Here is a 13,163-nt window from a genome sequence, read left to right on the forward strand (position 1 = left end):
TCATATCCAAGAAGGATGTTTGGATATGGCAAGACATGATAACCACTGAGTTTTATAGGACCAACCGCCTAGGCATTGTCGTTGACGAAGTCCATTTAACTTATAAATGGTAAGTGGTATTTATTAATATAATATCATATTGTCATTATGCCTGTACTCTGGTTGTCACAGTGCCAATACGTTGTGTTGCTTTTCAATATCAATATACAGCTACCGGTTTAGTTGCGTAGCTTTCAGCTGTGTGCACACATACTGATTAAAGTTGTTAACGTTTGAATTCATATCGCTCTACATTGGCTCAGAGCTACAAACAGATGCATTTGATAGACATTTGTAACGCCCTATAAACGGCTCTGGGCATTCGTAAACCACGCCTCAAATACGAGAAAATGAGCATGTGGTTCATAGAGAATGAGACTGGTCTGGTGTTAGCCAGGCTATGTGCCATCAATTGTTCAATAATAATATTATAAAGCGACGAGAACACTTTTGTGCGCAAAGAAAACAAAAATTTTTTTTCAACAATTTGTTCTTCTCCTTGGTTGTTCAGTGTGCGTTCACGAGCAAACTACAGCACATGTTGCTGACGTCACCTGCTGACGTAGTTGCCAGCGTACAGACACTGAATAAGCTGGCAAGTAATTTGTGCATTTAATACAAGCTGTTTAAATATTGTTTACATGTTTGCATGATGGCTTAAATAAAAAAGGGTAAAAAACAAAATACATTGGCAACTACGTCAGCAGCATACGCCAAGGACCAAGAAGAAGAACAAAATGTTGAATAAAATCGTTTGTTTTGTTGTTTTTGCACACAAAAGTGTTCTCGTCACTTCATAATATTATTATTATTCTTGAACTATTGATGGCACATCGGCAGCTTTTTGGCGATGTCTTTCATTCTTTCCTGGGCTTGATTGTAAAAGTAAAACTACAGTCTATGTCTTCTGAAGACAATCGAAGGACTTGGTGGTTAAGAACAACACAGGTGTAAGTGATTTATGATAAAATGGTAATTTTGGGGAGAACTAAACCTGTAATTTTAAAGTTGGTCTTTGTATAGATATGCACAAGTTGTTCATCTGGTTGTTTTTTGTCCTGTCTTCTTCTTCTCAGTGAACTGGTTTCCACCTTCCAGTCTGAGCCCAGTTGTGTGGTGATGAGTCCGGGAGGAACTCTTGTGGCAGTGGGTACTGAAGAGGGAACACTTCACTTTCTTCATACAGAGACTGGACAGGTAACAAGTGATATGAATCAGAGAAAAAAAATTAAAAAATTGTTTTTAGCTTAATTTAATTTTAAGAAAAAAATATGCTAAAGTTAATGTCAGTTTTCATTTAAATTTGTTGGTGGAAAATTACCATTAAAATTGGTTTATGTTGATCATAACCAGTGATTTATAAGATCAGTCTTCCCCTGTTCAAAAAATAGCTGACCTGAGGCATTGCAAACATGGCTGCAGAATGCCAAGCGTTTTCTAAAGGAACTTGGTCTTAACCAAATTAGTATCTGTTTTTTTGGTGCATTTTATATACAAACTTTCTTACACTCTTTTTGTCAACAGGAAGTGAAGTCATTGCTAAGCAGTTGTGATGGCATTTCCGGATGCATTTTCCTCAATGAAGGGCTTCTGGGAACAACGTCTTTCGATGGACAGGTGGAAGTTTGGGATGTTGAGAGTGGTTGCAGGTAAGGACTGAATAAAATATATATTTACTTTTCTTCAGAATTAACTTGACTTAAAATGACGAAATCTTCCCTGTGTCACCCGAAGAACCGCTCGCATGAGCGCCCACTCCAACAGGATCACAGGATGTGATGTCAGTCCAGACAGAAAACACTTTGTTACGGTCTCAATAGACTTAAACGTGAAGGTAAAACCAAGGAAAGACTCGTATTAAATCTAAACTCTACCTGTTATCCATTGCAATATTCATTATTTATGTGGTCACACTCAGGTGTGGTCAGCGCAGAAGAGCAAAGAAGTGGCCTCTCTCGTGAATCCCTCTCCTCTGAACTGTGTGAACTTTGACTCTGAGGGTCTTCTCTTAGCTGTGGGTTCCTGGGATGGAGCTGTCCGTGTTTGGCACTGGCTTGAAAATCAAAAGACTACGGTAGGGAAGACAATCTGAACATGGGCGTCGGAAGCAAATGAAAAGTGGGTGGGTCCCCACGTCAACAACACCCCCCCCCCCACCGAAATACATTTACTGCAATAGATGCAATTTTCATGTTTCCTTTTAATTAACCTGAACATTTGCGTTTATTAAATAAAAGACAGTATTGCGGTCAGAATTCTTGTAATAGCCATTTGAAAATTTTGCAAATAATGACAGATGTCATATTTCATTTATTTTTCTGTGTGACATTTTTTTCTCTACTCTGCTGACAGTAGGCTACCATGTTTCTTTTTTATTTTGAGGAAATAAAAGGTAAGAAAAACGAATGAAGGTAACTGTTACAATTTTTGTATACCTTTTTATTTGTTATACCCAGTCTCTCTTTCTCTCTCTTAGAGAAATATAAATGTGAGATTCTGGAAATTAGATCAATATATTTAATGGTATCCGTCGGGAACATGCTGTCATATGAGTTTGAGCATATATGTACTTCTAAAACACAATCGATTAAACAATTGCAGAGGTATGACTTTATGAATCATTTGCAAATGTACCTCGCAAATAATGTTAATACGTGAAGACGTTATAATCGCATGAAAAGTAATTGCAGGCTTCTGTAAAAAAAAACTTTATGGTGCCACGATCGCTGGATAATTTTAATCAAAATAAACTATTTTACTGCAGTAATAATATTTTAACGAGTAGCCTATACTTTTAACGGTTTGAAAGGGACCACATTTAGTGCTGTGTCAATTATTATCAATAAAAGCATATGCTAAACCTTAACGTCTCCGTGCCTCCGCAATTCATATCTCTCCTCCTTATCTCCTCCGTTTTTTTTCTTCTGTTTCTTGAACTTGGGGCTCGAGTCGACCTAATGTTCGAGCTGCCTTTAAAAACAGCAAGAGTTCGTTTACCGTTAATTATTAAGACTAAATAGGCAGGCAAACTCGTGAAACAGTGAAAGTAAAATAATTCGCCATAATATGGTTTTACACGTCTATAGAAAATATACTATAAATAAAGCAGTTATTAATTTTCCTAATGCATGGATGTTTGACCTTTACCTCCGTTTTAAACGTTATTCATTTCGCAAAGGAGGTTTTTCAGCACTATGTTTGAACAGCAACTCAGCAGCACCTCCCTCCGTGACTTTTTTTAAAAAGCTGAAACGGTCCGCGGTGTAAAAAGCAAAGGTTGGGGATTCCTGCTTTAGTGGAATGGATTTTGACTAACAGCGCATTGATAAGTGAACAGACAAATGCGCTAAAGTACAGAAAAAGTGGGTGGGTCCATTATCATTGGTCTTAAAAAGTGGGTGGGTCCTGTCCCACCCACATATAATGGTTCCGACGCCCATGAATCTGAATATATTGTGTTGTACCTGATATAGTCAAATATAGTTAGGTTTACATTGTATGGCACATTTTATGCTCTCTCTCTCTTTTTCTCTTCTTCTCAGACTCTGTTAGGTCATCAGAGTTCTGTGCGCTGTTTGTCTTTCTCTCCCTGCTCCTCCATGCTGTGCTCGGGCAGTTTGTTTGGAGAAGTGCGTCTCTGGTCAGTTCCAGCAGCTTCTTGTTTAGGAAGTTATCACGCTCACCGCGGGTCCACAGAGACCCTAAACTTCCTACAGGGAGGATCTCTGTTGCTGAGTGCTGGATATGACCAAGTGGTAAGGAATATAATCACTTTGGTAGATACAATTTCTAAAATCCAGATTAAAGTTTAGATTGAATGTCTGTAAACTGCCAGTCAAGCTGGTTAATTCTGGTAAACTGCCTGTCATGCTGTAGCCTGACGTTATCATACTATATGATTGTACTAAGTCTGAGTTAGCGAACGTACATTGACACCTACTATGTTTACAACATTTAATTCATATCACGACATTGTGAGTTATTTACTAAGTAATACAGTCAGACTATCTCTTACCATGTGTAAAATGAACTTCATCCACGGCTTTCGAAAAGGACCGCTAGTTATATACACGTTGTCGTGCATGCTGTCGATGTCTTCTAGAACAGACTTGATGGCAGAATCTTCACATCTCAATTCTCCAGCGGCAGCAGTCATTGTTGTAAACGGATTCAACACAAGCGCTCTTTGGTGACGTGGTTGATTACGTTGCTGTTGATCATCTGTCCATCATCGTATAAAGCCCTCTCTGACAATTTGATTGGTCGACCAGCTTTGGGTCGAGCATAGTTGCGCCATAACGGAGCGACACCAGACCAAACTTCCCGACGTGAAATGTTGTGAGCGGGGCTAAGTTCGGCTGGCACCCAGGCTAGTCATGCGGTTAAAAATTGTAAATTTGCCTGTCAAGCTGGTTAATGCTGGTAAACTGCAATTTAAGTTGGTTAATGCCAGTTAGCTGCAAGTCATGCTGGTTAATAAGAGTACATTTGTCTGTATAGCTGGTAAATGCTGGTAAACTGCAGGTTACACTGGTTAATGCCGGATAACTGCAAGTCATGCTAATTAATAATGGTAAATTTGCCTGTCAGGCTGGTTAATACTTGTAAACTGAAACTCAAGCTGGTTAAGCCTGGTAAACTTCAACTCAAGCTGGGTAGTTCCAGTTAACTGCAAGTCATTTATAGTAAATTTATAGTATAGTAATAGTAAATTTCCCTGTCAAGCTGGTAAACTGCAGGTTACGCTGTTTATTGCCAGTTTACTGCAAGTCATGCTGGTTAATAAAAGTAAATTTGCCTGTCAAGCTGGTAAATGCTTGTAAACTGCAGGTCATGCAGGTTAATGCCAGTTAAGGGACAGAGAATGAAAAACCATTTTTACCTTGTCTTTGTTGAATAATGGTAGTCTACCCACATTCACAAACATACAAAAAGTGCTAGACATGCTAAACATCTCAGTTTCATAGAAATTCCTCTTTTAAAAATGTCAGCCAGAAAACAGCCCAATCTGAAAAACTGATGCTTACGACATCACAGGCATCTAACTGCCCCTCCACTTTAAAATAATTGGCTACATTTTTTGAGTGGCAGGAAAGTCAGCCAATCAGTAATGAGATTGCAAGTTAATCCAGTAGGGGGAGCCAAATAGGTGCAAAACCACTTGTTTAAAATCCCCCACCCTAATAGAGCTATCTGAGAGAGCTTTTTAGGAAGCTTCTAAGGCATTACAGACCCAAACAACATTTTTTTGTCTACATGTCACATCACAGAACAAGGATAAATACCCTGTTCAATCATTCTATGTCACCTTTAATTTGCCTGTCAAGCTGGTAAATGCTTATAAACTGCAGGTCACGCTGGTTAATTCCAGTTAACTGCAAGTCACGTATAGTAAATTTATAGTATAGTAATAGTTAATTTGCCTGTTTAGTATTCTGGTAAACTGCAGGTCACACTGGTTAATGCCACTTAACGGCAAGTCATGCTGGTTAATAAAAGTAAATTTGCCTGTCAAGCTGGTAAATGCTTATAAACTGCTGGTCATGCAGGTTAATGCCAGTAAACTACAAGTTTTACTGGTTAATAATGATAAAATCGTCAAGCTGATTAATGCTGGTAAACTGCAGGTCAATGCTGGTAAATTGTCACTCAAGCAGCTGGTTAACTCGTAAACTGCCATGGTCTTGAATCACTCTAAGCTGGTGTGTAACTCCTCCTGGTACATTTTGTTACAATGTGCAGGTTTCAGCAGGCGTATCACATCATACTCAATCACAGGACATCTTTATAAATATTAATTCAACCCATTTTTATTGTCTAGGTTCAGGTATGGTCAGGGGGTCTTGGACGTTGTGTCGTTGTACTGGGAGAGGAAAAGGTACTAAAGGTTCTTGAATTAGATTTCCTTCTTAACTTGTAAATGTGCAGTTCAAGAATAATAGTTTTTATTTATCATTTTCAGAAGCTGATGTTACAGCAACAAAAGCACTCCAGACATAGAAATGATGAGGAAGCTAATGCTCTTTGTGTGGCTGTAACCAATCAGTACGCTGCAGTGGGTTACCATGGAGAGGGCATCAAACTGTACAATTTTGAGTCAGGTACACAATCTTAAACATTTACAGCATCTACAAAGTTGCTTGTGCTTGAATTATCAACTCAAGCGCCGACATACAGTATATCAACTCAAAGAAGATATTTTAGTATTCTGCTGTATGTTTTATAGGAAGGAAGATCTGGAGCAGTGAGGAACTTCAGATGTCCACACTCTGTCTGTTGTGGATGGAGGCTGAGGATACAAAAATGCTGCTGTCTGGCAGCTCAGATCATCAAATCAGGATCTGGGAAAGTCAAAGAGAAAATCCAGAAAGCCTTGTGCTAATAGGATCTTTTGGAGTACAGAAGGGACCGATCCTCGCCCTGGCTCAAAACTCCACTTATGTGGCTTCTGCATCAGGTCAGTGGAAACGTCCAACAAATGTTTTGCATCATTTTGCTAGTTCACACTTGGGTTTAACATCTATGGATGATCATTATTTTGAAAATGTCATTTTGTTTTAGATGATTTCACTATTGCTTTGTGGTCGAAGAGAGAATTGACTTCCAAGCCTTGGGTTGACCCTACTGTGATGTGTATTCTGAGAGGTCACAATGGAGGGGTCACATGCCTTGCCTTCACATCAAATGGGAAGGCGCTTCTTTCAGGAGGGAAGGATCAGGTACCTATATAGGCCAAATTTATCTCTACGGTACTTAATATATGGCCCGTAAGAGTTGAAGCCCTGCCTTAAAATTAAAAGGTGAATGTTTTATGTTAGTTGAATGACAGGAGACTGTATTTCATGACAATACATATTATCCTCTGTTAATGTAGGCTTTGATAATATGGAAGGTGAACTCTTTACCTCCAGTTCTTAAACGGACTATATCCCATTGTCATGGAGACTGGATTACGGGGTGTGCCTGGACATCACAAGCTGTGGTGAGATGTGCCAAATTTTTAAAGTACAGTTTAGTTACCACCAATAATAACACTGAAAATCTGACACAGTGTATTGGAAACTGCATGTATGCATTAAAACGCTCTCTCACACTTCAGATAAGCTGCTCAAGTGACTGCAAGCTGTCCGTATGGGACATCCAGACAGGAAATTTGATAAGAAATGTCCTTTTCAGTTCTCCTCTGAGCACATTGTGCTGCTGGGTAAGCCAGTGCATTCAAAAGCATGATGACTTAAAACGTTTGCACTTGGGTTGTTAATTCAGTTCACTTTGAATGTCTATAGGAGGATAATGTGATGGCAGGGACAGCAGATGGACTGCTGATGGTGTGGAAGTGGAATTCAGGCATGGAGGTCACCAGGATCCAGGCACACAGATCACGCGTCCATCAATGCACTGTTGTCACTCAGCCAGGTACACACACACACAAACACAGGGTTTTTAAATATTTTTATATCTATATAGTCTCTTCCATAGCAAATCAGTTGTTGTTGTTGCAAACAGATGTGGGAGAGACATTGAAACCAGAAGACTTATTGGTGGCCACAGCATCAGAGGATGGAACCTGTAAGCTCTGGCACCCACTGCAGGTAACCAACATTGTCTTTTTGGCACTCGTTTCATTTATATTTCAAACGAAGCTTAACATTATTGTTCATTATTAATGATTATTAAAAGGAAGTTCTGAAACATCTTCTTTGTATAGGTGCAGCATCACAGCACTCTGCATGGCCACAGTGCAGAGGTTCAAGCTGTTGTGTGTAAACAGGCGGGACAGCCGGAGTTCCTCACCGTCTCAAGGGATCGTTCCCTCAGGTCGTGGAGCGTCACTTCAGCAATGGGTACTGACCAATCACAGACTCTCTCAGAGCCAATTAAACTGTCATATCACTGCTTCAATAGAGTCCAGAGAACATTTGTTAGAGAAAACATGTTGCGTCCCAATTTTGTGCAATACTATTCAAACAATCTAAGCTGCGTTGCAAATAATGTGTCCGAAATAGGCCCCTATACCCCCATTCATTCTTCCCTACTTTTGGTCCAGTCGAAGGAGTGAATGAAAACGAGTGAGTGAATTCTGACACTTAAGCTCGCCGCTAGTGAGCCTTATTGGACGAGTAGCGGTTAGCTGTATCTGTTTTTTTTTTTAAATAGCTGCGTGATGAAGTGAATCTAAAGGGTTAATAAACACAAACTGAAGCAGATGTTGTAGAACGTCTGGCAAACGATGAAAGATAGCGTGAAGATTGTAAAAACGGATTATTTCCCAATATTAAGGACATTATCTTAAAGGAATAGTCTACTCATTTTCAATATTAAACTATGTTATTACCTTAACTAAGAAGAGTTGATACATCCCTCTATCATCTGTGTGTGTGCACGTAAGCGATGGAGCGGCGCTGCGAAACTTCCATAGCATTTAGCTTAGCCCCATTCATTCAATGGTATCAAACAGAGATAAAGTTAGAAGTGACCAAACACATCAACGTTTTTCCTATTTAAGACGAGTAGTTATACGAGCAAGTTTGGTGGTACAAAATACAACGTAGCGCTTTTCTAAGCGGATTTAAAAGAGGAACTATATTGTATGGCATAATAGCACTTTTGGGAGTACTTCAACTCGCCTGAAAAGTCCGCTCCTCTTCTCCCTCTCATAATGGGAGAGGGAGGGTGTTACTGCGCCGAGTCGAAGTACTCCCAAAAGTGCTATTACGTGTAAGTGCTAAGTTGTGTAAGAGCTTCACCTAGTGGATAAGCACTGCACGGTATTGCACCAAAATGTATTGCCAATCTTCTAATGCCCTATCAAAACACAAGAATTACTAGATCTACCAATGAGATGATTTTGCATGTTCCTAAAACTAGGTTAAAGTCAAAGGGTGACAGGTCCTTTTCGGTAGCCGCGCCACGCTTATGGAAGCCTCTTCCCTTATGCATTAAATCGGCTCCTTCTGTGGATGTTTTTAAGTCGAGATTAAAATCATATCTTTTTAGTATGGCTTTTAATGTTGGCTAGAGTTTTATTTTAATTTTTTTTAGCTCTTACTCTATTGTTTTAATGTTTGTTTTTGTCTTTCTTTTTGTTAAATGTCTTCCTGGAAAGCACTTTGGTCAACGGGAGTTGTTTTAAATGTGCTATAGAAATAAAGTTTGTATTGTATTGTATAATAGCAGAAATATGGATTGCCAATAACGGGTTTTTAAGGCAATCCATATTTCCGGAAAAGAGTTAATGTCAGTGTTATCTATTTTTTGTCAATAACATTTAAAGTTAGTAAAAATGGTCATTGTTAGCGCTAGCACATTTAGCACCACTCCTTCCACTACACAGGAAAATCTGTGACCGTTAAGTGTCGAGTTTTTTAGACACGTTTTTTTATGCAACCGTTTTCTCTTAATTGACAAGATGGTGGTGGGGAAAGAGCTAAAATACAGCTACTAACCCAAATGCAACATTTATTTGATTTCAATAAATAATGTCAGGGGCGTTAGTTTGTGTTGAAAAGTGGTGGGGACAAAAGATCAGATGAAAAAACATTACAGTAGGACGGGAAAAATATTGAATAACGGCGCATCAAAAATGGGTATAGTGTAGGCCGGTCAAGAACACAAAAATACTCAGCATAAAACCCTTAACAATGTCAACTGCGCATATTACAGTCCCTACAACACCAGCTCAACCGAAAAGTGCCAAAGCACCATACTGTAGAAAACAGCAGCGCATTAAGTCAATGATTACAATGAAATTCATTACATATGCAAAAGAAAACACACCATAAGCACACAACGCAACATATGTGACCCTGGACCACAAAACCATTCATATACTGCAAAAAATTATTTTCAAGAAAAAATGGTCTTAGTATTTTTGTCTTGTTTTCAGTAAAAAATCTTAAATTAGGATGCTTTTTCTTGATGAGCAAAACAACCCAAGAAAATAAGTCTAGTTTTAGACCAAAAATACCAAATGTAACTGATTTTGTGCATAAAACAAGCAAAAAATATCAAATTTATATTATTATTTAAATATTAGACCAAAAAGATCAAATGTAAGTGATCTTGTGCATAAAACAAGCAAGAAAATCTGCCAATGGGGTAAGCAAAAAAAATCTTGAACATTTTTATATAACACTAAATTACCCCATTGGCAGATTTTCTTGCTTGTTTTATGCAAAAGATCACTTGAATTTGATGTTTTTGGTCTAAAAACTAGACTTATTTTCTTGGGTTGTTTTGCTCATCAAGAAAAAGCATCTTAATTTAAGAATTTTTAGATATTTTACTGAAAACAAGACAAAAATACTAAGAATTTTTTTCTTGAAAATCTGACTTTCTTACTTAGTATTTTTGTCTTGTTTTCAGTAGAAATATCTAAAAATTCTTAAATCAAGATGTATTTTCTTGATTAGCAAAATGACGTAAGAAAATAAGTCTAGTTTTTAGACAAAAACTATACAATTTAAGGGAATTTGTGCTTAAAACAAGCAAAAATATCTGCCAATGGGGTGAGAAAAATAAATTATGGGGCGTTTCTCGGACAGGGATTAGACTACACTGTAAAAAAATTCCGTAGAAATGCAGCTGGGTTGCCGGTAACTTACTGTAGATTTAAATTTATGTTTTTTACTGGCAACATTTTGTTCAAAGTTAAATGAACATTAAACATTTACAAGTCTTTGTCTTTACAGAGTAAAACAAAAAAACAGCATCTGCTAAATATTCTGGGAAAAAAATCTGAAGCAAAAAACAGAAAAAGGTTGACGATGATTTCTGGTTCCCAGAATGCTTTGCATGAGGCTGTTATTGTATAGTTTTATTCTGTAAAGATAAAATTTATTCAACTTTGAACAAACTCTTGCCAGTAAATAACATAAATGTAAATCTACGGTAAATTACCAGCAACCCAGCTGCAATAACATTGTAATTTCTACGGAATTTTTAAATTTTTACAGTGTAGTCCTAGACTAAAACATTTTTAACAGCTGTCCAAACTGAAAACAACTTGAACTGACATATCTTAAAATACATCAGTGCCCTTTGTTTTGCCTCAAAATGCACACAGGTAATGTTTTTAGTAAGGCATGTTTGTTAAAACTAGTTATATTTCCTAATTAAACTAAGGCCTAGTCCTGGATTAAGCTAATCCCTGTCCGGGAAACTGCCACTAAGTGTTTAAGAAAAAAGACGTCTTATTTTTAGATTTTTTTCTCACTCCATTGGCAGATATATTTTTGCTTGTTTTAATCACAAATTCACTTAAATTGTATATTTTTTGTCTAAAAACTATTTTTTTAGGTAATTTTGCTCATCAGGAAAATTTTGCTCATCTTGATTTAAGAATTTTTTGATATTTCTACTGAAAACAAGACAAAAATACAAAGTAAGAAAGTTATTTTTGCAGTGTAAGTCGCACATGTATTGCTTGATTTTTCAGAACATTTTAACCAAATGCTTTCAAAAAGTGGTGGGGACAAAATCAGCCATTTCAAAAAGTGGTGGGGACATGTCCCCAGCGTCCCCAGTGTAAATGACACCTATGAATAATGTGATGATAAATCATGGCATTGTTTTTTTTAATACAACCACACAGAATGTCCTCCTTCCCAGAAGGGCAGTGTCCGAGCAATGTGCTTCCTGGATAATGGTGAACTGCTGGTGTGTGGTTATGACACAGGCAGATTGGAGATGTGGCATCAGAATTCAATGGTTTACTGGAAAAAGGTAACTATGGATCAGGAACTGACATTATTATTATTATTATTATTATTATTATTTCATGCCACATATAAGTAAAGGAGCGTTACATTGTGGGACAGCAACACTAAAGGAACGTGTACACCAAGGCATTTACACTGGAGTATGTTTCCAATTGAAGTAATTTTTCCACACTCAGACCTGAGCACCCAGAGTTGAACAATTTTCAACTTTGGGTAAAAAGCTCAACTCGTCAAATGTCACTTCTCATAGGCCAAAGCGCTCAGCTGAAGTCAGTGTCCGCCTGCTGTTTTCAACCACGTTTAAATGCTTTGATGTACACGCCCCTATATAAATAGTTAACTAATCATTAACTGACACTTTTATGCAATACACCATTTACACAGAACAGTGGCGAAACTATAACTACATTTTAAAGTTATTGCATTGGATGACGAAATATTCCCAGAATTACAAAACACAACAACAGACTGCAAAACCTGAAAGAAATACTGTTGTTGCTGCTCTGTTCTCAGGTCAGTGATAGTGGTGTTTGTGCAATGACCAGTATGCCGGATGCACAGTTAGCTGTGGCCTGCACTGATTACTCCGTGTCTGTTTGGAACCTGGAGTTGAACTCTGAGAAGTGCATTGTGGGGTATTGCCTTTTAACCCTTTAAACTTTCATACTATTTTTTTTTAAATAGTTTTAGTATTGAGAAATTGTAACTAAATGCATGATCTGAAAGCAAAACTAAGCTCTTAAAATATTATGATTGCCCAAAATATGCGGGCATAAACTTAATGTTTCTAATATTTTATAATGGTGGCTACAGCTTTTTGTTGTTGTACGTTACTGATGTACATCTCTATGAGTTCATCTATATGTTCTCATCTTTTTTATTTCAGTCTGGAAAAGGCGTCTTCATACACAATGGATATTCCTGTGGGCTTTTTACACTACTGTTCTACTCTTTATGGAGTTGGTGGACATGGAAGAACCGTTGCTGTCTTCTCCACTGTAAACGATTGGACAACTGAAACTTATTGGTACACAAACACATCTCACATGTTATGCACATTCAAAGTTTTACACACCCTTACAGGAGACAAATATATGGCTAAATACAGGTTAAATATGATGTACTGTGAATTAGAGGTCTTCACCGGTTTACTTAGATCCGAAAACCCAAGGTCCAACCGGAGAACCGAGCGGGTTCAGGTCTAAAAGTTTCACGTGTGCCTTGGACACGGGTCGGATATAATATTAACGGCATCGGTTAATGTAAAATGAATGTGTTTTGGCCAAACGGAATGCACATTTTAGAAGTTACCTTGATGTCGTTGTCCTCAGATTATAAAGTAAAATAAATGGAGCTGCTTCCAAATTGGATACGAGGCCACCAGTGTTTCTTTCTGTTAGACTG

The 13,163-nt window shown here is 37.8% G+C and overlaps 1 protein-coding gene across 2 annotated transcripts in view; it reads left to right on the top strand.

Moving 5' to 3' along the window:
* Positions 1 to 13,163, top strand: part of tep1 (telomerase-associated protein 1) — a 48,832-nt gene that overhangs the window by 33,238 nt on the left and 2,431 nt on the right. For both annotated transcript variants that reach the window (XM_065276982.2, XM_065276981.2), the window contains exons 35-51: positions 1,116 to 1,236; positions 1,564 to 1,688; positions 1,774 to 1,873; positions 1,958 to 2,113; positions 3,582 to 3,794; positions 5,861 to 5,917; positions 6,002 to 6,140; positions 6,266 to 6,496; positions 6,601 to 6,758; positions 6,914 to 7,021; positions 7,139 to 7,243; positions 7,326 to 7,455; positions 7,546 to 7,631; positions 7,748 to 7,883; positions 11,633 to 11,763; positions 12,273 to 12,394; positions 12,646 to 12,786. In XM_065276982.2, coding sequence (XP_065133054.1) covers positions 1,116 to 1,236; positions 1,564 to 1,688; positions 1,774 to 1,873; positions 1,958 to 2,113; positions 3,582 to 3,794; positions 5,861 to 5,917; positions 6,002 to 6,140; positions 6,266 to 6,496; positions 6,601 to 6,758; positions 6,914 to 7,021; positions 7,139 to 7,243; positions 7,326 to 7,455; positions 7,546 to 7,631; positions 7,748 to 7,883; positions 11,633 to 11,763; positions 12,273 to 12,394; positions 12,646 to 12,786 — 2,259 coding nt within the window. The remainder of the gene's footprint in view (positions 1 to 1,115; positions 1,237 to 1,563; positions 1,689 to 1,773; positions 1,874 to 1,957; positions 2,114 to 3,581; positions 3,795 to 5,860; positions 5,918 to 6,001; positions 6,141 to 6,265; positions 6,497 to 6,600; positions 6,759 to 6,913; positions 7,022 to 7,138; positions 7,244 to 7,325; positions 7,456 to 7,545; positions 7,632 to 7,747; positions 7,884 to 11,632; positions 11,764 to 12,272; positions 12,395 to 12,645; positions 12,787 to 13,163) is intronic.

The sequence above is a fragment of the Paramisgurnus dabryanus genome, chromosome 6, assembly GCF_030506205.2.
Source record: "Paramisgurnus dabryanus chromosome 6, PD_genome_1.1, whole genome shotgun sequence".
Classification (NCBI taxonomy): Eukaryota; Metazoa; Chordata; class Actinopteri; order Cypriniformes; family Cobitidae; genus Paramisgurnus; species Paramisgurnus dabryanus.